Source organism: Dama dama, chromosome 9 (assembly GCF_033118175.1).
Source record: "Dama dama isolate Ldn47 chromosome 9, ASM3311817v1, whole genome shotgun sequence".
Taxonomy (NCBI): domain Eukaryota; kingdom Metazoa; phylum Chordata; class Mammalia; order Artiodactyla; family Cervidae; genus Dama; species Dama dama.
In genome coordinates, this window is record NC_083689.1 from 24,748,151 (window position 1) to 24,770,551 (window position 22,401).

At 55.6% G+C, this 22,401-nt stretch overlaps 1 protein-coding gene across 9 annotated transcripts in view; it reads left to right on the forward strand.

Moving 5' to 3' along the window:
• The window catches only part of DOT1L (DOT1 like histone lysine methyltransferase), a 51,197-nt gene that overhangs the window by 9,848 nt on the left and 18,948 nt on the right, over positions 1-22,401 (forward strand). For 5 of the 9 annotated variants that reach the window (XM_061150758.1, XM_061150759.1, XM_061150760.1 and 2 more), the window contains exons 2-9: positions 340-383; positions 8,088-8,162; positions 10,464-10,527; positions 11,017-11,245; positions 12,396-12,490; positions 12,940-13,002; positions 18,299-18,354; positions 20,106-20,185. In XM_061150758.1, the coding sequence (XP_061006741.1) occupies positions 340-383; positions 8,088-8,162; positions 10,464-10,527; positions 11,017-11,245; positions 12,396-12,490; positions 12,940-13,002; positions 18,299-18,354; positions 20,106-20,185 (706 nt within the window). Of the gene's footprint in view, positions 1-339; positions 384-8,087; positions 8,163-10,463; positions 10,528-11,016; positions 11,246-12,394; positions 12,491-12,939; positions 13,003-18,298; positions 18,355-20,105; positions 20,186-22,401 lie in introns of those variants that run through there. The other 4 variants (XM_061150762.1, XM_061150765.1, XM_061150767.1 and 1 more) reach the window with 4 other exon arrangements.

The following is a 22,401-nucleotide window of genomic DNA, read 5'->3' on the forward strand; positions in this document are numbered from 1 at the left end:
CCCACTCCCGGCAGTGACAGGACCCTTGTTTCTCATTTTACAGACGGAAGCCGAGGCCTGCAGAGGGTCAGGGACTCAGAGCCAGGCCTGTGGCTGCCAGGCTGCAGGAGTGCCCAGGAGAGCCTTGGGAAAGGAGGGTTGGAGGTTGGACTCCAGCCCAGCCCCTTCCCTTCTCTGCTGCCTGCTGGGTACCCCCAAGGCCGGCGTGCCGCTTGTGGCAGTGCCATGGGTGGGGAAACGAAGTGGGAACGCCTGGGGGCTGGAGCGCCTGCCTCCTCTGGCTGCCACTGTCACCAAGGCTGGAGGGACGGCTCTAAACCCTGTCCCATTGTCTTTCAGGACAAACACCACGATGCTGCTCATGAAATCATCGAGACCATCAGGTGAGTGTGGCACCTGCTGGGGTGGGGCCTGGGGGTGGGGCCTCAGGTGGGCCCCCAGCACCTAGCCGTGCACTCTGGCTCTCACCCCAGGCTCCTGGCCCTTGCTTTCAGCCCCCACATGTCAGCCTCCCTGTTCCTCCAACCTGGTCCACCTCAGCGTTGTTACCGTGGCGAACCCAGGGAAACTGTGACTGGGGTCAGGGCTCAGGTGCCTGGGTGTGACCCAGCACAGGGCCTGGTGCTTTGTAAGCTTCCTGTGGGCAGGGGTGGAATCCCCAGTGACAGGTTCCCACAGGCCCCCTCCCCTTCCCCTCATCACTGCTTTCCTCTCCTGTCATGGGGGGTTGGGTTTGGGCCGCTCCTCCCCATGTGAGCCCACCCCTTGTGTGGAGGAGGGCAGGCGCCCGGCAGGCTGGCCTGGGCGGCTCCAGGAGGAAGGCCCCTGCGGTATTTTTGGTGGGTGTCCTCCTCACACTGGACCAGAGCGTTTGCGATGGCCTCTGGAGTGACCACGGCTCGGCGTTCTGTGACCACTCTCTCCTGGCTCTGGCACCTCGCTCGTGCCGTTATATCCTCTCAAATCTGCAGTGGCCAGCTGGCAGTGCTCTGTGGAGGAGGCCTCGTCCTGCCCCTGGCAGCCAAGTGGCTCAGCCTCCTGCGCGCGTCTGCTTCAGTCTCGGGGCCGAGCCGGGCCTCTGTGCAGGATTGTCTGGGAGACTGAGTGAAGTCTTGTGTGCCTCTCACAGGGTGGACCTGACTGGGGTGGTGCTGAGAATGTGGGATCTACATTTTTTAATAGTGTAATCCACAAACCAGTTGGTTGGTGGAGTAGTGCTATGACCGGCTTAGTTTAGTTTATTTTTAAAGAAGACTGCCAGTTAGGGGCTTCCCAGGGGGCTCAGTGTAAAGAATTTACCTGCCAGTGCAGGAGATGAGGGAAATGTGGGTTCAATCCCTGGGTCAGGAAGATATCCTGGAGGAGGAAATGGCACCCCACTCCAGTTTCTTGCCTGAAAAAATATCCCATGGACAGAGGAGACTGGCGGGCTCTAGTTTATGGGATCACAAGAGAGTCGGACATGACAGTGACTGAGCACCCACACTTGTCAGTCAGGAAGTGAGGCCATGTGGTTAGACGAGGGGCTCCTAGTTGGCCAGCCTGGGTTCCCCCCCCCCCCCACCTCCCTTGGGCCGAGCGAGTTCTGGGGGCAGATTGGCCTCCTTACCTGCTTCTTCCTGCAGGGAGGGGGAGTGTCCCTGTGGTGCAGGGCGGTAGGACTGAGTGCAGCTGGCCAGCCAGAACCAGGTTCTCTGGAACCTCTAGGTGGCTGGGTCCTCTCCGGGTCTGGTAGGGCCCGCTCCCCATCCTCAAGTCTACAGGCTATTTCATTCCTTCCCTCTTGTCTCCACAGCTGGCTTTTTCCCACTGGTAAAGATGGCAGCCACCTGTTTAGTTTCTTCTCTTATCTTACTTTTCTTCCTGGAGGATTTCTGACATGCCCAGAGATGGACAGTATATATGACGAGCCCACGTGCCCGTCACCCAGCCTGGCGTTTGTTTTACCTGTGCCGCCATCCACTTTCCTCTTTTTCCACGTGTTTCCTGGGACAGTCAAGGTGTGACTGAAGTACAGGAGGGAGACCACCTGTTTGGAGCGAGCATGCTGGCCAGTGTGGATGTGTGGGTTTCTCCTTGTACCTGTGTGAGAAGGAGTCACCCCTGTTTGCCTGGCCCCCTGTCAGCCCCCTCCCTCCACTCCTGTCCCCAGGCAGCCCAGCCTGTTTTCTGTTGCTGTGGATTACTTTGCATTTTCTAGAATTTTACATTTTTAAAAAGTGTGTCAAAGGCTTTTCTTTCTTATTCCTGAGGAGTGCACCATTGGCGCATCCTTTCACCAGATGACACCAGACAGACACGTTTGGGTTGTTTCTGATTTTTGGCAATTGTAAATAAAGCTGTTGTAAACACTCCATCGAGGTCTTTGTGTGGACGTGTCTACTTTCATTCTGGGTAAATACCTTGGAATGAGGCTGCTGGATTGTGCTTGAAGGAAGGCTGCCCCTTCCAAGCTGCAGGCAGCCGTTCAGGACTGCTCCTGTGGCTCCCACGTTGGCAGGGCATGTTAACAGGGTTGTTTTTGCTGGTCCAGTTTGAGTCCTGTGGTGGTATCATTGTGGTTTTAATGAGAATTTTCTTAATAATTAATGACATTCATTGTCTTTTGCCTGGTTTTAAAAAAACTGGTTGTTTTTTGATTATTGAATTTTGAACATCATTATCATGCGGTTTATCCTTTATTAGGTATGTGTTTTGTGAATATTTTCTTTCAGTCTGTGGCTTGTCTCTTCATGTTCATAAGAGTGTCTTTTAAAGAGCAGATATCTTAAATTCTGATAGAAGTCTAATTTATCAACTTTTTTATAGTTTGCAGTTTTTTGCATGCTGAGATACGTGTGCCTAACTTGAGGTCACAAAGATTTTCTGCCATGGTTTCTGGAAGTTTAATGGTTTAGGTTTTACATTTACATCTTTTTATCCACTCTGAGTGAACTTCTACATGAGGCCTGTTGCTTAGCATGTGGACGTCCCGTAGTTCCAGCAGCATTTGTTGATGAAACTGTCCTCTCTCTCTGGAATTTCCTTGTCACCTTTGTGAAAGATCAGTTGGCGGTGTATGAGGTGCTTTCTTTCTGGAATCTCTTGCAGTGCCACTGACACATGGCTCTGTCCTTTGGGCAGTACCACAGCTTTATGGTAAGCTTTGGAATCATAGGAAGTCCTCCATTTTTATTCTTCTTTTTAAGTTGCTTTGGTTATTTCACCTCCTTTGCATTTCCATGTAAATTTTCGAATCAGCCTGTTGATTTTTGCACAATTTATTAGGGAATTGTATTGAATCTGTAGGTCATTTTGGAGAGATTTGCCATCACACTTGAGTCTTCCAGTCCATGAACATGGTATGGGTCTCCGCTGGCTCAGGCCTTTCAGCTCTTCTCTTGGCAGCGCTCTGGCATTGCAGCATGGAGGTCTTGGACAACCATTTGTTAGATTTATTCCTAACTCATTCATGCTTTTGGCACTACTGTTAAGTGGGATTGTGTGTTAAATTTCATGTGCTGTTTGTCTGTTACTTGTGGGTAAAATACAATTGATATTTGTATGTTAACCATGACCTTGTGTGCAATTCATCAATTCTAGTAGCAGTTTTGTACATTTCCTGGGATTTTCTGTGGAAATAAAAATAATTGTATCACCTATTATTTCTTTTTCTGAGCATTACTGAATTGGCTGGGTCCTTTGAGACTGTTTTGTGATAAAGTGGGAGGAGGTTGCATTCTTATCTTTTCCCTCATCTCTGGGGCAGGGATGTTAGATTTAGTCTTCCACCATGGAGGTGACGTTAGCTGTAGTTCCTCACAGACGCCCAGTACAAGTTTGAGAACATGCTCTACTATTCCTGGCGGCATTTTCCCTAGGTGTGACAGTTGCATCATTGTTAGGTTAAAAAAGAAAGAAAGAAAAAGGCCATAACTTCTACAGTTTAATACTGAAATACTTATGGATGAAAATGTCATGTGTGGTCTCCTTCCAGATAGCATGGAATGGGTGCAGAAAAGTGTTGCTGGTAAGAGCTCTGAGCCCAGCAAGAGGCTTATGGCGTCTGCATGCCTTACCATGGTGAATTGCTGTCTTCCAGGTTTCTTTAATGTAAAGTTACTGTTTTCTCCATTTTTTGGAAAGTTATTTTTTGATTTTGGGCTCTGCTGGGTCTTCATTGCTGTGAGGGCTTTTTTCCTCTAGCTGTGGAGAATGGGGGCTACTCTCCAGTTGCAGTGACAAGCTCATTGCGGTGACTTCTCTTGTTGTGGAGCATGGGCTCTAGGACTCTTGGGCTTCAGTGGTTGCAGCTCCTAATCTGTAGGGCACAGGCTCAGTAGTTGTGACAGATGGGCTCAGTTGCTCAGTGACATGTGGGAGCTTCCTGGATCAGGGATCGAACCTGTGTCTCCTGCAGTGACAGGTGAATTCTTTACCACTGAGCCACCAGGGAAGCTCCTCCTTTCCCCTTTTTAATTAATAAAAATCGTGGGAGAAATCCTTGGAGACTCTGCAGAGACCTGTTTCTTCTTGGACTTTTGCAACTGATTGTAGGATCCAGAAGTGAATCTCACTGCTGAGAACTAGTTACCAGGGCATTTGAAAGGCGCTTCTGTTTTGCCTTCTTCCGCTGCCCCGTTAGTCATTGGAGCTTTTTTGGGAGGAAGGGCTGTTCCCCCTAGGCACTGGTTTCATCCTGTGGGTCCTAGCCCACTTCTGGTGTACCTGCTTTGCTCCTCAGTCATTCCCGTGCTGGCCCGGGGGGCTCTCTGGATTTGTGCCCCAGCCCTTTGACTTGACCCTGCCCGCTCCCAGCACAGCCTCACTATCTGGAACCCCAAGATGCTCCACAGCCATCTTGAGTTTGCTGTGTCCCAGCCCGAGTCGGCCGCTTCCCCAGAGAGCTCTGGTCTCCTCCCCTGGAGAGGAGTTTGTGCTGCTTTTTAGAGATTGAGTTGTTTGTCTTCTTACTTGTAGCGATTCTTAACATATTGTGGCTGTGAGTGTCCAGTGAGATAGGCATAGCTGACTGTGACTTTAATGGCATCTTGATGAAGTTTTTGACTTATCAACTCATTCTTTGATGGCTAGTTGTCTGGGGCATAGCCAGGAACCTTACCTGCAGTCAGGCAGTTAGCCTCCTGTTTTTTGGGGGAAGGTCTGGGGTTTTAGGTTTTACATCCAGGTTTTAAGATCAATTGTGAATTAATCTTTGTGTCTAATGTGGGTTTGTGTTTATGGAGGTCAGGATTCTTTTTTCCCGTTCAGTTTTCAATCCTTCCAGCCTCATTTATTGAAATATTCCTTTCCCCATCACATTGCCTTGGTGCTTTGGTCAAAAATCATTTATTAAAATTTAGTCTAAAAAAAAAAAAAAATTTAGTCCACTTCTGTATTCCATATCCTGTATGCTTGATCTGTCTGTTCACCTCTCTGCCAATACCACACTCATTCTTTTTTTCTGTTGGCTGTGCATGGGCTCTGTTGTTGCAGCATGTGGACTTAGTTGCCCTGTGACGTGTGGGATCTTAGTTCCCTGATCAGGGATCTGACTCTTGCCCCCTGCACTAGGCGAAGTCTTAACCACTGGACCACCAGGAAAATCCCACTGTCACAGTCTTTGTTACTGTAGATTTACAGTACATCTCAAATCAAGGCAGTGTGAATTTTGCAACAGTGCTTTTTAAAAAATATATATATGTATTATTTATTTGGCTGTGCTGAGTCTTACTTGTAACATAAGGGATCTTCGATCTTCATGGTGACATGCAGGATCTTTAGTTTTGGTATGTGGGATCTATTTCCCCAACCAGGGCCGGAACCTCGGCCACCCCAGCATTGGGAGCACAGTCTTAGCCGCTGGACCACCAGGGAAGTCCCAGTGCTGTTATTTTTAAAGACTATTTTGGCTCTTCTAGATTCTCTGCCCTTGTATGTCAGTTTGAGACTTGGTTTGTCTGTTTCTCCAAAAAAGCCTAACTGAACTTTTTTAGAGGAATCACTTTGCAGTTTAGTTTGAGGAGGACGTTTAACAGTATTTAGTCTTATATTTTGCGAGCATTTTTTGTTTGTTTGTGTATTTATTTATGTTGCCTTTAATTTTTGTCAGCAATGTTTTGTTGTTTTCAGTGTAGAAGTCGAGATCATCCCTAAGTATTTATGTTTGAATGTTATTTTAAGTAACATATAAAACTTCTCTTGTTCTAAATTCTTTGTTGCTGGCGTTTGTAAGTACAGTTGACCTGTATCCTGTGACCTTGCTGAACCCACACAAGTTCTGGTAGCTTCTCCATAAACTCTTCAGGTTGGCCCATGTACTGAATTGTGTGGCATCCCTCCGTGAGGAGGGATGGTTTTGCTTCTTTTTTCCCGGCCTTTGTGCTGTTGGTTGGTTTTTCCTGCCGTGTGACACTGTCCGGGTCCTGTGGTAGAAGGCTGGAGGTCCCAGTCCTTCCCTGCCGCTGGGGTGTGGATGCCCTCCCAAGGAAAGCAGATGTGCTGGAGAAGCGCTCGCCAGAGGTAGAGGTCTCTGCTCCAAAGGCCCAAGGGGGTTCAAGAGAGAGAGACTGATGACATGGGGACAGTGACTTGGGTTCCCTTGGGTCTGAGGGAACTGGCACTGCCCAGCCAGCCCCGGGGACTGTGGGTGGGTCTCGCAGAGAGGGGAGCCAGACCCCTGACATGGGAGCTCTGGTCGCCTAGTGGCTAGGGCCAGTGTGTGTGTCAGAGGGTCCCCGGGGTGGGCGGGCACACACGGTGAGAGAACTGCCCCTCCCTGCTTTCCAGCCCTTGGCCTCCTTGGGCCCTTCCTGGTAGAGCCCACAGCGAAGGGACAGCAGCTCCTCCAGCCCTCCCTGCCCCTCCATCAGGTGGAGGGTGGCTCTTTCCACTCCTGTTTCCTAAGAGTTTTTATTGTGAATAAACTGATATCATCATGTGTGTCTTCTGCATGTGTTGAGACAATTGTATGATTTTTTTTTTCTCCTTTATTCCCTCAGTGATGTGAATTACAGTGATTGGTCTTAGAGTGTTAAACAACCTTCCATTCCTGGGATAAACTCCACTGGAATAAGATGTGTTGCTGACTTCAGCCCACTCACATTTCTAGAGGAGTTTTGTGTCTGTGTTTTTGAGGGCTACCAGGTTAACAGCTGCATCTTTACAAGGCTTTGTCCCTGGTTTTGGTGGTATGGCACCGTTGGCCTCCCTAGGCTGAGAAGGGTCACTGTCACTTCTCCAGTGGTTGGCAGAGTTCGCCGGCGAAGCTTTGTGGGTTGGGAGTCTCTTTCTGGGAGAAAGTCACGTCATGTTCTGTGCCAGGTGTTGCCCTGTTGAGGTGTTTGGCTTCTTGTGTCGGTTTTGGTAATTGGCATCTTTTAAGGAATTTGTTCACTTCTCCTAAGTTGTTGAGTTTATTGACATGCCATTTTTCATAATATCCCTTATTTTCCTTTTATTTTCTGTAAGCTCTGTCATGATGACTCCTCTTTCACAATTTTTCTCAAGATTGTATCAGGATCCAGTCAGGGTTACACCTTGGGATTAGCAGGCTCCCCCTCCATCTCTTTTTTCCCATTGCAGTATCTTTTGTTTGTTTGTTTTCATTTTTTTGTGGGGGTGGTCTTAGTCCCCATCCAGGCATTGGACCCTGGCCCTCAACAGTTAAGGCGCCGAGTCCTAACCAATGGACCACCAGAGAAGTCCGGGGGTTGAAGAAACCCTCTTGTTTGTCTTGGGATTAGTTAATTTTTCAAATAATTGTTCCCTTTTGTTTCTGGTCAACGCGTTGCTTTACAGACTCTCTGATTTAAGCTGCTTGGTGTCCTAGACCCTGTAACACGTTAAATCCATTGAGCTGTCAATGGCCAGTGTTGTTTAAACGTGAAGCACCTTCAAACCTGTGTAATTCATAAGGACAGCATCCTTCTAAGGACATGTCGTAAACTTTACAGTGTTTGTTTTGAAGTCACGCCTTCCTCCACTCTCACATTTTGAGTTGAGGAGCCAGAATGTTTTGTTTTTGTATTTGCAGAGTCAACAGTGTTTTAAGAACAGCATTGAGAGTAGAAGATAGAGCACTAATACTGGTTTCCTTTCTGTTTCAGATGGGTCTGTGAAGAAATCCCGGATCTCAAGCTTGCTATGGAGAATTACGTTTTAATTGACTACGATACCAAAAGGTAAGCGGAGTTGTGCCAGGACTGCGTCTCCACCAGGGACGGGCTCCGTGTGTGTGGACACAGCCTAAATTTAGACCTTCCTCGACACTACAGGCTGATGGGAAGTTTCCTTTTAGACTTGGCTATAGCCATCACAGAGTTATTTTGGTAGGAAATGTTTATCAAATATTGGCAGAGGCTGTCGGAGTGAGGACATAATTGGAAAGTGGGATCGGCGTGTGTAAAGCTGGAGTTGCTCTCTCCATGGCAGTGACTGCTGTTGCTGGCCTGGCTTCTCAAGCCTCAGCCCCCAGCTCCAGCCAGGTCTCATATGGTTTTGGCTGCTCCCTGCAGTTTCCTCAGGCACATCCTGGATCTCCTAGAAGAGTCCTGTGGGTGGGGAAGGGTGAGGCTGAGTCTGGAATGCCTGCCTGGAATTTCTTTTTGTTTTTCTTTGAGAGACTCTCCTGCCTCTTTCAGTTCTTGGCAGGCTCGCTTATAGCTTGCAGGCTATGGGCCTAGGTGACTGCTCTTCACAGAGAAGGTGGCCCCAAGGCGCCTGCGGGTCCCCGTGCAGGCCGAGTGGTCTCACTCCTGTGTCTGGAGGACTTGCTGGACTCAGTCAGCCCTAGTCCCTTCCCCTCACTTCCCACCTCCTCCCAGTCTGATAATTGGCACAGGTGGCCGTTACGGGCTCAGGTGGCTGGGTGCAAGTGTCGGCCTGACTCCAGGGTGCAGGCGCCTGTGGACGCTAACCTTGAACATCGGTCGGTCTTGAGATCCACACGGTTCATGTTTCCTAGTGGTCAAGGGCTGAGTGCCTGGCTCGAGCAATGGAGTGTTGAGAGGCGCTTCTGCTCCAAGGTGCTTGTGGGGGGACGGGAGCGGGGGTTTCAGTGCTCTTAAGCAGACTGAAAGGACTCAGGGCTGGGAGAGGAAAGGCGCAGTCTGATGGCGACTCCCCACCCCCCGCAACCCATGTGACCTCAGAGTCCTGCCCCGAGCAGGGGTTTGTGAGGGCGGGGCCCAGGTGCCAGGCACTCGCGCTGTGCCTCCCTGTGTGCGCATTCTCCCAGGAGAAGGTGTGCCAGGGTGTAGTCAGGGGCTCTGACGGGGACGTGGAAGCTGGAACACAAGGAAGGAATCGGGGTCTAGTGCGTGTTCTGTCCCTGAGGACGGCTCCCTAAGACAGGAGTGTCAGCACTTGCCCTGGCCGCCTACTACTGGCCTGTGTTCCCAGGGTTCCTGTTGGGCTGGCACTGGACTGGACTCCTCCCCTGAGCATACAGTTAGCTCCTCCAGAATGGGTTTCCCACCTCATCATGTCAGCCCGCTCCTGGAGTATTAGAGCCACGTGTCCCCTCGCTGTCTGTCTATGTGAGGCTTCACTGGCCTCGCCCATGTCTACTCTTTCCTATTCTCAAGGTCTCTGGCTTTTCAGCTTCTGCTGCTATTCTCAGAGACTGAACATGCCATGTGGTTACGGGTCCGTTTAGATCCCTTTGCTTCTGTTAGAAAAGGAAGTGCACTTAAGCTCTTGGGGTCCATCCAGGGCCCAGGGTCGAGGGGTCTTGATGCAGGTCGGGAGAGGCTGTGGGTGGGTGCCCCCCCAAGTCTCTGCATACATCTCAGGGGTCCCCGGGCTCTTGGTGCTCACTGGGGAGCAGCTGTCTTGCTCCCCAGCATGTGGGTGGCGTTAGGAGACATGCCCCAAGTGACCGCCCCCTCTTCCGTGCAGCACAGACGCCAGGGCAGACCCTTCGTGTGGTGGGCATTGGACTGCCCACTGCCGGCACTGACAAACATGGATGCCCCAGATAACTCTGGGAGAACCTGGGTTGGGGACTCCCATTGAACACTACCCCCTGGTGTGGGGAGAAGCCAGGTCGACGACTCCCTCGCCGGATCTCTGACACGGGCGAGTGTCAGCAGTTCACATTGTTAGGTAAATGGAAGCCACACCTGCAGGAAGGCGGGTGCTAACCCCCTCTGCAGGGTCGGGTGTTGACTATCGTTCCCTCCCACCCGACTGGCAGAGCCGGGAGCCCTCCCTGCCTGCAGTGGCCCTTGGCACCCAGCTGTCCCCCAGCCCTGGGACAGCGGGACTTGCTGCATCTACAGGTGGGGGGTGAGGCCAGCCTTGGGCTGCCAACCTTGGGCTGCCTGCCTTGTTCTGTGAACAGCTGTGAAGCTCATTCCTCACCTGAGCCCTCAGGGCACAGTGAACTGAGGCTCTGCCCCATGGCCTCTGCCCCCTCCCCTGAGGCCTGGTGGCTTGTCCTGAGCCCAGCAGTGACCAGTGCCTTCCCTTGCTTGTTTTAGCTTTGAGAGTATGCAGAGGCTCTGTGACAAGTACAACCGGGCCATCGACAGCATCCACCAGCTGGTAGGTGGCCTTCACCCTCACCTCAGACCTGTCTCATCGTCTCAGCTCCCCGAGCTGTGGTTCAGGCCCCCTCCTTGCCCATCAAGTCATGGTGTGGGGTCTGCAGTGTCCCAGGGTGTGGACCCTATGGCCCGGGGCCAGAACTGTGTTGATGCAGATGGCTGGGGCTAAACTGGCCACATTGCCTGCCAGGCGATCCCGGCCCTTGTGGATGCCCTGAGAGCCATGCTGAGCCAGCCGGTGACAGGGAACCTTCTTGGGGCTTCTCCCCAATGGGTGCTCTGGGCTCCAGGACAGACCAGCTGGTGGGGCACGCCCCCACACATCTGTACACACACACACACTCCATCTACACACATGCACGTAGGTTGGCACCACTGGCATTCACACGCAGGCTCACACACGCTCCTGCACACTCGTGTCCCCACTGGGGTGGGGCAGTGGGCTGGGTGGTGTGGCCCTGCAAACTGTGTGTGTGCCCTGTCACAGTGGAAGGGCACCACACAGCCCATGAAGCTGAACACACGGCCGTCCACGGGGCTCCTGCGGCACATCCTGCAGCAGGTCTACAACCACTCAGTGACCGACCCTGAGAAGCTCAACAACTATGAGCCCTTCTCCCCAGAGGTGTATGGGGAGACCTCCTTCGACCTGGTCGCCCAGATGATCGATGAGATCAAGATGACCGAAGATGACCTGTTCGTGGACCTGGGCAGTGGTAGGTGGGGGCTCTTCCCCCCTACCCCTTCCCCCACTCCTTGTGCTTACAGGATGGCCTCCTCATGAGGAGAGGTTCTGGGGGCTGGGGCCTGGTGGGCGTCCATGGGTGTGCCATGTTGACTGAATGAAGAAGCCACGGGCCAAGTTGTCCTGGTGGGACTGTGCAGGTGACAGGCTGCCCAAGGGGCTCCCTGGCCTGTGGTTGGGCTGCTCCGTCAGGAACCCCAAGCACAGCACTCTGGGGTCTCCACTGCCCCCCATAACCTACTCACAGACCCCAAGGTCCTGTCCCATATGGCGTGGCCTCGACACTCGAGAAGGGCCCTGCAGACGGACAAAGGTGGCTTCTCTGGTGGCATTGTCATTGGCTTAAACTCTTAAGTGTACAATTCATATTCTAATAATTGTGCACATGGTCGAAGGTCATTTCTAGAAAAACCTGTAAAACTCTCCTGTGTGTCAGAAGGCTTATTTCTGAAAACTGCCAGCCTCCTCAGACCCCAGGTCCCCTAGCTTCTCCTGTCCCCCGGGAGGGACCCCATGTCCTCTCGCTGTTTACCCTATGTTTCCAAATAGAGGCTTGTTTCCATCATTGGACTCTATTCTGTTCAAAATGGGAACTCCTGGGGCTCCTGACACTTTAAGTGCACGTGGCCTGAGTTCAAGGAGGGACAGTTTCAGAAGCCTCCTTTGTCTGTGAGCTAAGTGCCCACAGCTCCTGCCGTGTCCTGCGGGCGTGTGCTGTGCGGGGTCTCCCGCCACCACTCTGGGCTGCTCCTGACTCAGGCGGATGGTGGAACATGGTTCATTGGTTGTGGGGGGGCTTCCTCCCAGGGGTCACTGTGCCTGGAAAAGCCGTGTCCGCATGTACACAGTGAATGCCCCGTGGAGCCGTGGACCATGGCAGGTCCCAGTTGGGTGGCCATAGAGCATCTTTGTAATGAAATGGAGCATAGCTGGGGTGGGGGTAGGAGTGGTGCTCAGCCCATGGCCTGGGGCATTTGAACACATTCTGTGACCCCAGAGGGCACTTGGGGACTTTGGCCGAGAGGCCGTGGCCTCTGCCTGATGATCTTGTAGTCATGGCCCCTGTGGCTGGATGTGTCCTGCTGTGCGTCTGACACCTCTCTCTCCCCCCCCACCCCAAGGGGTGGGCCAGGTCGTGCTGCAGGTTGCTGCGGCCACCAACTGCAAACATCATTATGGTGTAGAGAAAGCTGACATCCCAGCCAAGTACGCGGAGGTGAGTGGCTCTGGGCCCCGGGCGCGGCAACATCTGTGTCGCTTTTGTTTCCAGCCTTGGTGTGCAGTGACCTGCAGGATAGCGGGCAGTCTGTGCTGGGGTTAAGGGAAGGTGGGGGAGGGGGTCCCTGCTTCATGTGTCCCTGAAAGACCGTTGCGGCCGTGTCCCCTGGTTCCCCTGGCGCTGGGGGTCAGCTGGCATCACCCTTGTGCCAGCGTCTGCTGGGGGTTGGGGTAGAGGAGGCAGCAAGGTCTGAGGAGTGCGCGTCTGAGTGGTGTTGTCGCCATGGGAAACCGTTTAGAGTTTGTGGTTTGCACGCCTGCCCACTCTGGTTCCCTGCAGTCAGGCTCCTTTGCCGGGAACCCTGGAGCGGGGCGGGCACGGGGAGGACAGGGGCGCCCTCCTGGCCACCGGGTCCCTGACGGGCTGTCTGGTTTGGCTCTTTGCAGACCATGGACCGAGAGTTCAGGAAGTGGATGAAATGGTATGGAAAAAAGCATGCAGAATACACAGTGAGTGCCATCGCTCCATGCCCCCCGGCTAAGGGTGCAGCCCCGCCCTCTGCGCCGCCTCCCCTGACCCGCCGCCCCCTCCTTTCCCTGCCTGGAGCCCCCTCCCCACCACTTTCACTGCCTCCAGGCCACCTGCATCCTCCTTGCTGTGGGTCTTGTAGGCAGTCGACTCCTCCGGCCCTGCACTCTGCCCCACTTCTCTTCCTTGGGCACCCAATGAGGCCTCAGGAGCACTGGCTCTTTCAGGACCACATGTGGGGGTGGTGGGGTGTGGGCTGGCCAAGGGCATCTTTCTCCTGCTTGCCCCCTCCCCGCAGCAGTAAGGCCCCACCAACGAGCTGGCCTGGTGCCGCTGCCCCTGTGCCCCTCTCCCTGCATCCGTCAGCTCGGCCTTCAACGCCGAGGTTCTTTGGGTCTTGCTCCTGGATCCTGATGTTCTGGCTTCTCTCTGCTCCTGCCTGGGGTGTCCAACTCTATGTTCTCAGCTCCAGCACGTTCTGTGCTCAGGGCTTTGTCAGCCACTGCAGGTTTCAGTGGCCTGTGGACATAGGGCTGCCATGCAGCCTCTATCTGCAGGACTGTGGCCGGGGCATCGCAGGGGGAAGGTCCCAAACCGGCTCTTCAGCACACACTTCACTTCCCATCCCAGGTCCCCCAGGGCCCCAAGCTCCACCTGGCTGCGAAGTGGTCTTCCTGGTCCCTCCGAAGGTTCCTAACATTGCTCATGTCTTGCTCTTGAGGGTCCTGGGGGACGGGGGCTGTGGGGCCAGAGCTAGCGTTCCTTGTTGCCTCAGGGAATAGAATGGTGCGTGTGATTCCAGGGGGTGGGGGGCCAGCAGGAGAAGAGGGGGTTTTGGCCCTGGAGCCACCTGACTGGTTCTTTCAGGGATTGCACCCTCAGTATTGATGTGAAAGTCCAGTCTCAGCTCACCTGAATTTAAGATATCTTGTAGGTGGTCCTTGATTGTGCAGTTCATCTCTAGGTCTGTGGTTTCTTTTGGGATAATTCTCGAGGGGTGTGAGGTCTGGTCTAGATTCATCTCTCTCTAAGTGGACGTCCAGCCGTCCCACACCATCTGCAGCAGAGACTGCCCCTCTCTGCTGAGCCATCTCCGTTGTGTCATCAGCATCTATACTCAGTGGGTGCTCTGCTCTGCTCTGTTCCACACTGCCGCGCCCCCCCCCCCCCCCCCCCCAACAACCATGATAGCATCGTGGGAGTCAGCCCAGAGTCCTGTAGTTTCAGGCCTCCAGCCTCATTCTCCTGCCTCGGTGAGGCTCCTTGGGGAGGTGAGCGGTTGACTTTGTCTGTGGTCTGTTAACAGATGATAAGGCCTTTATCTGCAGCCTTGCTGTAGTTGCTGGTGTTACTTCTGGGTGACTGTTGTGGTTGTGGTTGTTGATTGTTTTCATTTTACTCCATAGAATAGAAGATTTAAAGGTTGAGCCAGCCTTCCAGGCCTGAGGTCAACCCCATCTGACCTTGGGAATAGCTCCTTTTTGTTGTGGGTATTTGCAGCCCAGGGGGATACTGGTTTCCTTGTCTTGTGAGTATGACTTTGCCGTCCAGGTGATGCTGACCCCATGTCGCAAGGTCAGCTATCATCCTCTGCTTCTGCCCTGTTTTCCCTGGGCCAGGACTTGCCCATCTGCAGTGTGGGCCCAACTCCCTCCCCTTTCTCTTGGTGGAATTTCTTACAGGTTTCTTCCCCTCAGTGAAAGGTGAGGGGTGTCACCTCTGGCCCCCGTGTCCTCCCACACCTGCAGTTCTCTAGTGTTTGTTGCTCAGGCTGAGGGAAGTTAGTCCAGTTCATTTCTGTTTCCCAAACTTCTTCCTGTCCTGTCCCCAGTCCCACTGGCATGCCGACAAGAGTTCCTGGATGGCTTGCCGGTTTCCTAAGACCTCACAACCTCCTAAAACACAGGGTTTTAAAATTATAAAGTGCTTCCTGCTTCTGATAAGAGGGCCAAATGGTTGAAACATGTGGTGTAAAAGCCTGGTTGACTCAGGCCCCAGAATGCCCCATGGACCCGCAGCGGCCTGCGGTGCTTGATTCACAGCGTGGTTCTAGCTGCTGGCACGATGCCCATGGCTGGAGGCCAAGGTAGGGGTGAGGCTGGTGGGCTGCCTGCCTGGTGGGCACCGCTCCTTCCTCCCTCTCTTGTCGACATCGGGAGGCCATGCAATTCTAGAGGAGGGGGATTGGCGGTTGGTGGTATGTCAGCTGGTGCACTGCGGGGCCCCCTGCGTGGAAAACTTCTTGTTCTCTGCCTCCTGAGGGCCAGGCACTCATCAGGGCCCTGCTCTTAGGCCCCGCAAGGTGGCTGCAAGCAGAACTTGGCTCTGAGGACTCTTAAGTCGTGGCTTTGGCTGCTGTGTCTGGAGCGGCAGCCAGCAGTGCCTCTGGTGTCCAGGCAGCCCTGCTCCAGGAAGGCGTGGTGACAACTCCTGCCCAACTCCTGGACTTGGCGGGAGCTCGCATGCTGGGTCTGGGGAGGTCCTCCTCGAGGTTCTGTGTGGCTTCAAGCAGGCGCCCTGGTCAGCAGGCAGAGTCCTGACTCCATCACTTGATGATAGACAAGGGACAGCAGATACCCCAGCCAACTTGTTTACCTGCGGGCACTGGAGTCTCCTCGTGGGTCCCCTCTTCCTATCAAAGCCCTGAGCCCTCCCTGTGCCCGGCTTCTGCCTGTGTCCCCAGCACCTCAGGATGCCCCCTTTGCCTGAGGATGTCTGAGTGACCATGTACCATTGGTGCCTGGTGGCGGGCCTGGCACAAGCAGGTTTCCTGTGCTAGGGTGGCAGTGAGTTCTCAGAAGTGCTGCTGAAGGAGGTGCCCCCGGCCAGGTGGCAACGTGGACCCCAGTGGGCAAGACTGCCCTCGGGCTGGTGCAGTCAGGCTGGCAGGGGCCTGCTGCTGATGACGGGCCGCCCAGAGCATGAACCCTGCTCTTCTCTGGTGGCTCTAGCACACATCAGCTGCCGAGGGACTGGCTGGCAGTCGGGTGCTGCGTCGGCGCCTGTGGCTGTTCCAGGGCAGGTGGCAGGATGACTGAGTCTGGGGCACCCGTTGCTGGCTCCCACCCTGTGGCTTTGGGTGGGATCTCCCTGGGGGCCTCCCTGGAGGGAGTGCTTTCTGCAGGGGGAGCGTGTGTGCCGTGTGGTGTGGCTTATAGGAGGTGGGGGGTGCGCCCGCCCGTCTGGTTTGTGGCCTGGAGCAGGAGCACACCGGGGGTCTCCCTGGTTGGGGGAAGGGTGGTCATGCGGGGCAGCCCTCATGCCTGTGTGGGGTGGGGCTGTGCGTGTCCCTCCTCCCCGCGCATTCCTCTGCAGCTGGAGGTCTGGGCTAGCTGGGCCAGTCACAGTCCTCAGTGGGGGCAACAGGAAGGCCGTGCTTATCTTCATGTCGCTGTTAACTTGGGCACACAGGCCCCAATGACACAGAGCTGGCCTGGCCAGTCCCTGTCCTCAACCAGTTATGGCCTGCCTGTGCCAAGAGGCCGTAGGTAGCCAGGTGGCCAGGTGGGCAGGACAATGGCTGTTTTCTTGCCCTGAGCATGAGGCCACCGCAGAGCAGTGGTGCTGTGGCTTCAGTGGTTTTTCTTGGGTGGGTGAGCCCCACAGAGAGGAGCCGCATCAGGCTGGGCTTGAGGGAACCCTGGTGAGCCCCACAGAGAGGAGCCGCATCAGGCTTGGCTTAAGGGAACCCGGGACACAGCAGTTGGCTGTCCTTACCGACTGGTGTGTTAGACAGGACAGGGCAAATAGAGGAAGGAGGCTGTGGGTGAGTCCCAGGACCAGGCATGAGCTTTTAGTAAGGTGCGCTGAACTCCCTCAGGCAAGACGTGACAGCATCAGTGACGTGCACGTCCCCGGGGGGACTCACACAGACCCCGTGCCCAGATGAGACGCAACAGCACCAGGGAGGTGTGGTCCCTGGGGGCCTCACACAGACCCCGTGCCCAGGGTTCTTTCTGGGTGCCGGTCATGCCGGTGTTCCTACCTACCCCCAGACTCCAAGAGGACGGGAGGTGTTTCCACGGACGGTGTGGGGATGCTGAGCACCCTCCCCAGGACACAGCCCTGGGCCCTCAACATGAGATTTCTCCTGCACAGCATCACAAGGATTTTGAACTTGAATCGGTGCCCAGCCCCACTGGGCTGTTTGCAGGGAGTGGTGGCAGACTTGGGAGACCCAGAGATGGATGCCCTGGACATGGACAGCCCTCCGCCAGCTCCCGGACCCTTTAGAATGGCTGCCTCTCTTCTGTCCAGCAAGGGTCAGCCCCTCACATGCTGGGGGTTTCTGTGTGCAGGGAGGATGCTGAACAAGCAGCTGCTCTGCCTGGGCGCTGCCCATTGCAAGGCTCTGCTGGGTGCTAGGCCTGCTGGGCGGTGCTGCCCCATTGCTGCCTGGAGGGCCTCCCGGTCACCTGGGGGCATTGGTGGGAATACAGACGAGGGCCTGTCAGCAGTCACCCCCACCTGCTCCCCCAAGGTGTTCTGCCTCTGAACCTGCCTGTTGTGGACGTTTCCCATCAGTGAAATCACATCCTGTGTGTCCTTCTGTGTTTGCCTCTCACTGAACATCATGTTCTCAGGGTCCATCCACATGGTAGCAAGTGTCAGGGCTTCTGAGGGATGCTCCTGGGTGTGGGGAGACATGTGTGTATCTGCTTGTCCATCAAGGGACGCGTGCACTGTCCACACCTGTGCTCCATGGACAGGGGTGTGCAGATGTTCCCATGGGTGGACACCGGGAGTGGGATGATAACATTTTTTGAAGAATCATAAAATCAGATTTCTTGGTTTCTAAAATGTTACAGTTCTGGACAATGAGGTTAACGAGACTTGTGTTGTCTCAGATTCACTTTGACCTCGAGGCAAAATGAGATTAGTCCTCTGAGGGAGACAGTGGTGGGAGCAGTACTGGAAGCATCAGGACGCCCCTGCCACAGGGAGACCGCCCGCAGCAGTGTGGGCGCTGGGCTGCACCCTGGGGCCCTGGTGCTGTCACAGCCCTTGCAGTCCAGCTCTGTCGCACACGGCCACCACCCTGGGGCGCCCCCTGCTGGCCTTGCGTGGACATGGCGTTGGGACCTCCCAGCACCTCCTCCGTGCTCTGGCAGCTGTGTCCACGCGCATGGTCAGCCTGCGGCTGTGACCCTGGCCTCTTTCCACATCCTCCAAGTCAGGGCCTCTGATCATTCCATCTCTTCTTGGGGGGCAGACGGGGGTGGGACACATAGGCAGCGAGACCCCAAGTGATGGTCTGTCCCTCTTATCTCCTTTCAGCTGGAGAGGGGGGACTTCCTCTCGGAGGAGTGGAGAGAACGGATTGCTAACACAAGGTACGGCCGGGGCCTGGGGGTGGGGCCGAGGGGCCGGGCTTGCAGGGGCGATGTGGCTTTCCCTCACCAAGGGTCACACCAGCAGACAGAGCCCCGCCCCGCCGCCCTCCCTGGGCTGGACAGCAGTGTCCAGGCTGCCACCACCACCTGTCCTGAGCTTGCTGGTGGCTCCGCCTCTATGTCTCTTGCGCTGGAGACTGAAGGGCATCCTCCTGGCTGTGTCTGGCCCTGGTCGTGGGGCCGTGTGCTCACACACCTGGTGGCTCCCCAGGCCTCAGTGACCAAGGGGCGAGTGTGTCACACACTCTTGGCTCTGACCGGGGAGGGGGTCACACTGGTTCTCTCTGACCTTGAGCACTCGCCTCTCCCTTCTTTCCACACGTGCTTGTTGCAGGGTGCCCTGAGCCCCGCCATTATCTTCTCGCTCACAGAGGTCTGACCCCATCTTTGATCACAGTGAGGATGTCTCCCCTGAAGCGGGCATGCTATCCCCCTTTTCTCAAGAGAACATGCTGGCTTGAAGTGTCCCCCTCAGTCTGAGTGTGGGGACTCTGTTGCAGCTGCTGTGGGGCCTCTCCTGTGGGGCCCTGCGGCTGTATCTGGACTCCATGGTCCATGGTCATGGCGAGGAAAAGCTGGCTGAGGGGCCTACTCCCCAGCCTTGGCTGCCCACTGTCCACCTGGCCTGGAGCACCTCGAGGCCCCAGGCTCTGCCGGGTCCCCAGATGGCGCCCTTGGCACTCTGCTGCCAGTCGAGGTGTCCCCCCGCAACCCGCTCCTCTGTGCTGAGGGGCCTCACCCCAACTTCCACGGGCCTTGGAGCTGCCTTGTCTCCTTGCGGGTGACCCCAGTCAGAGCGGCCCAGGCTCTGTCCTGGCTCACACCCTCTCCTGGCCAGTCCCCTCAAGACCCTGGCATCCAGCCTTCCCAGGCTATGTCCCTGCTCCCTGTGGAGGCCTCCCAGCCAGCCGGTCTCGTCAGGGTTCTGCCCGTCATAACCTCGCTGTCCCTGCGCTTCTTCCCAAGTAGGGGCTGGGAGAGCTTAGCCCCCAGCTAAGGGCTCCCACTGCCACCCTCACAGCGGTCAGTGTGTCCTAGCCCTGCTCAGGCCCCGTGACTGTCCTTTCGCTGAGATTCAGGAGGAACAGCATGGGGCCGGCAGGCAGCTGACTACTTTGTCACATTGAAACGAGGAGGGAAACCCATGTTGGGGGAGATCCCCCCATGTGGACAGGAGCCGGGGGACAGAGGATGGCCAAGGGGTGGGGGACTCTTGGTCGGGCAGCAGCCCCCAATTGCCTGGTGGGCATCTGCAGGCAGAGCTTCTCAGGCCCTCAGACGCCAGAGAACATTGGAAAAATGGGAAGCCTGGGCCAGGCCCTGCCTTGGAAAAACTGTGCTGGGCCCTCAGGTAGTGGGCTCCCTTCCAAGTGTAGCTCAATGGGTCTGTGCTGCCTTCCTGCCCAGGCGGCCTCACCCATGTGTGCCCAGGTGGCCCAGCTTGTACTGCCCATGCACCATCCTCGGGGACACCTGTGTCGGTGCGGGCCTTCCCCAGGAAGCCAGCAGCCTGCTTGTCATGGGACCTGGCTGCAGGGTCCGTGTTGGTGGCACCCGGGAAAGCCCTCACCCTGTGGGCCCTGAGCCCATGCCCCTCGCGGAGGAGGTGCGGACAGCGCTGCGGTGGAGGCGCTGCAGCTCTGTGCGTGTACACGCAGAACCTGGCACTCAACTGGAGCATTGTTTTGCAGTGTTGTATTTGTGAATAACTTTGCCTTTGGTCCTGAGGTGGATCACCAGCTGAAGGAGCGGTTTGCAAACATGAAGGAAGGTAATGTATCCCTCTCTTTCTGCTCTGCGTGTCTGTTCCGCATCCGTCCTATGTCTGTCCCATGTCTGTCCCGTGTCTGTCCTGCTTGGGCCGTGTAGCAGCGGCCCTGATCACGCATGGTGGGGTCCTGACTAGCATCCTCTGATCCAGCCCCAGTGGGAAGGCCTCGGGGGCGGGAGGGAGGGGTCCCAAGACATCTGTCCTTCTTGCTGTCACCTAGGTTCCAGGCAGGGTGCCTCCCAGCTCAGCATGTGCAGTGAACAGAGTGGACCCCACCACTGCTTAGGCCAGAGCTTGCAGCCGCCTGAGAAAATGGGGTGGGGACCTGGTTAGCAGGGGAGTTGCAGGCTGTCCAGGTCATCTGGGTTTCCCGTGGACAGTGTGTAACTTCTTAGTTCAAGGATGTCCTGGGCACTTAACTGTGTGTCTTATACTGGAACTTGACTAAATGGAAGTTCAGCCTGGGGGCGCTGGGGCTGCCCAGACCAGCCCTGTTGACTTTGCTCAGGCCTTTCTCGTGTCTGGACCCTCGAGGCCTGGCCGCAGCCCCCGGCCACTTCCCCCCTCTCTCTTATTCTCCGTCCCAAGGCCGGGTGAGACCAGATGTGCCCAGGAGGGGAGCTCACCTCTCCAGCTCTGATTCTCAGAATCGCTGTGGGACTGCTGGGCACAGCTTTGGAGGGAGAGGTCATGAGAGCTTGAAAGCTGAGCTTCCATTCTGATTCTGAGTCAGAGTCCATGTAGCCTTTAGGAAGGGTGTGTGCTCCCTGTGCGTGTGAAAGTGTGCAGACTTGGGGCGACATGAGTGGTTTTATGGAGGGAGTGTTGATGGGATCTGGCTGGAAGCTCATGGGGGCTCTTGACAGTCCACACGGAGGCCGAGAGGGAGGTGCCAAGGCTGAGTTCTTGCTTCTGACCCTGGTGACCTCACTGGCCTCCCCTCCCTCCTCTGCCCAACCTCTTCCTCTCCCCTCCCTACCCTTTGGAAACGCTGGGGTGTTGGGTCTTCTTGTGTCCAGAGTTCCTGCCGCAGCCTTTGGCAAACCCGAGCAGGGCTGTCCCCAAGTGGGTGGTCTCTGAGAAGCCTCCAGACTCCTGAAGGTACAGGGAGCAGGGATGCAACTGCATCATGGTCTTGCACTGCTCAGGTGCAGCAGCCCATGGGGCATACCTTCATGGTGCCTAGGGCATCCTGGTGCCTGTGGAGCGTCACACCCATGAGGACTAACGTTCATTCGTGTTCTCGTCACCACCACTGGGTCCCTGGGGAGTTGGGCTCTGGCTCAGGGTGGGAGAGCACGTCTGGCATGTTCAGGAAGTGGGGATGTAAGAGCTTCTCTAGTTGTGACCCAAGACATCAGGAGTCCCCTGTCCTGGAGGAAGGCCTTGCCTGACACGTGCGGGCACCCTGCCCTGCCTCCCCTATCCCCCACGTCCCTGTCCCTGAGGCTCCAGGGAGACCCCCATGTCCTCCTGAGGTCCATGGCTGGGAGAGAAGCAGGGTGGGTCCTCCATGTTTCATCATGAAACATGTCAAGCGGACAGAAGAGTTGAAAGGATCACCCAGCATAGAAGCAGTTTCCAGCTGCCCTCAGCACTGCCGACTGCATGTGTTTGCATGCGTGTGCAGGTGAGCACAAGCCTGAGCATGCAGCAGGGGTCACTCCTGATAGTTTATAGGAGTGAGTGCCTTCCCCCAGCCCCAGGCTCCACCCAGATAAGAGCTTGAATTGCCGTTCTCCCAGCTGGCCCAGGCGTCTGTCTGGCTGTGGGGTCCCGTTCTGTAGCCTTTGGGCCTCGGGGCACAGCCCCTCCATTTGGACGCTGCCCACTGGGCATCCTGAATCATTGTCTTATGGAATGTCCCCCGTGGTGCACTGGTTCCTCATGGTCAGCTTAATCTTGCCCTCTGCACCCCATGTCCTGAGTTCTTGGGTGTCACACATGCTTGGCTCGTGGCCCCTGGTGGGAGTGGGACTGCCTACCAGGCCCTCCTGTCACCTAGGATCTGTGGCCCTGCAGTGACATGCCCACAGAAGTCGTCTCAGCATATCCTGTTGACCCTGAAGACTTGCGTGGGCTTCCTAATTAAAGCATCCTGGAATGTGTGGGCTTTACTCCCTCCTGCTCCCCGGCCCCGCTCTTCAGACGTTCCCACGATGCCTTGGGGAGCCCCGAGACTGGCCACAGTGACTGCGTGCACAGCCAGCTGACTG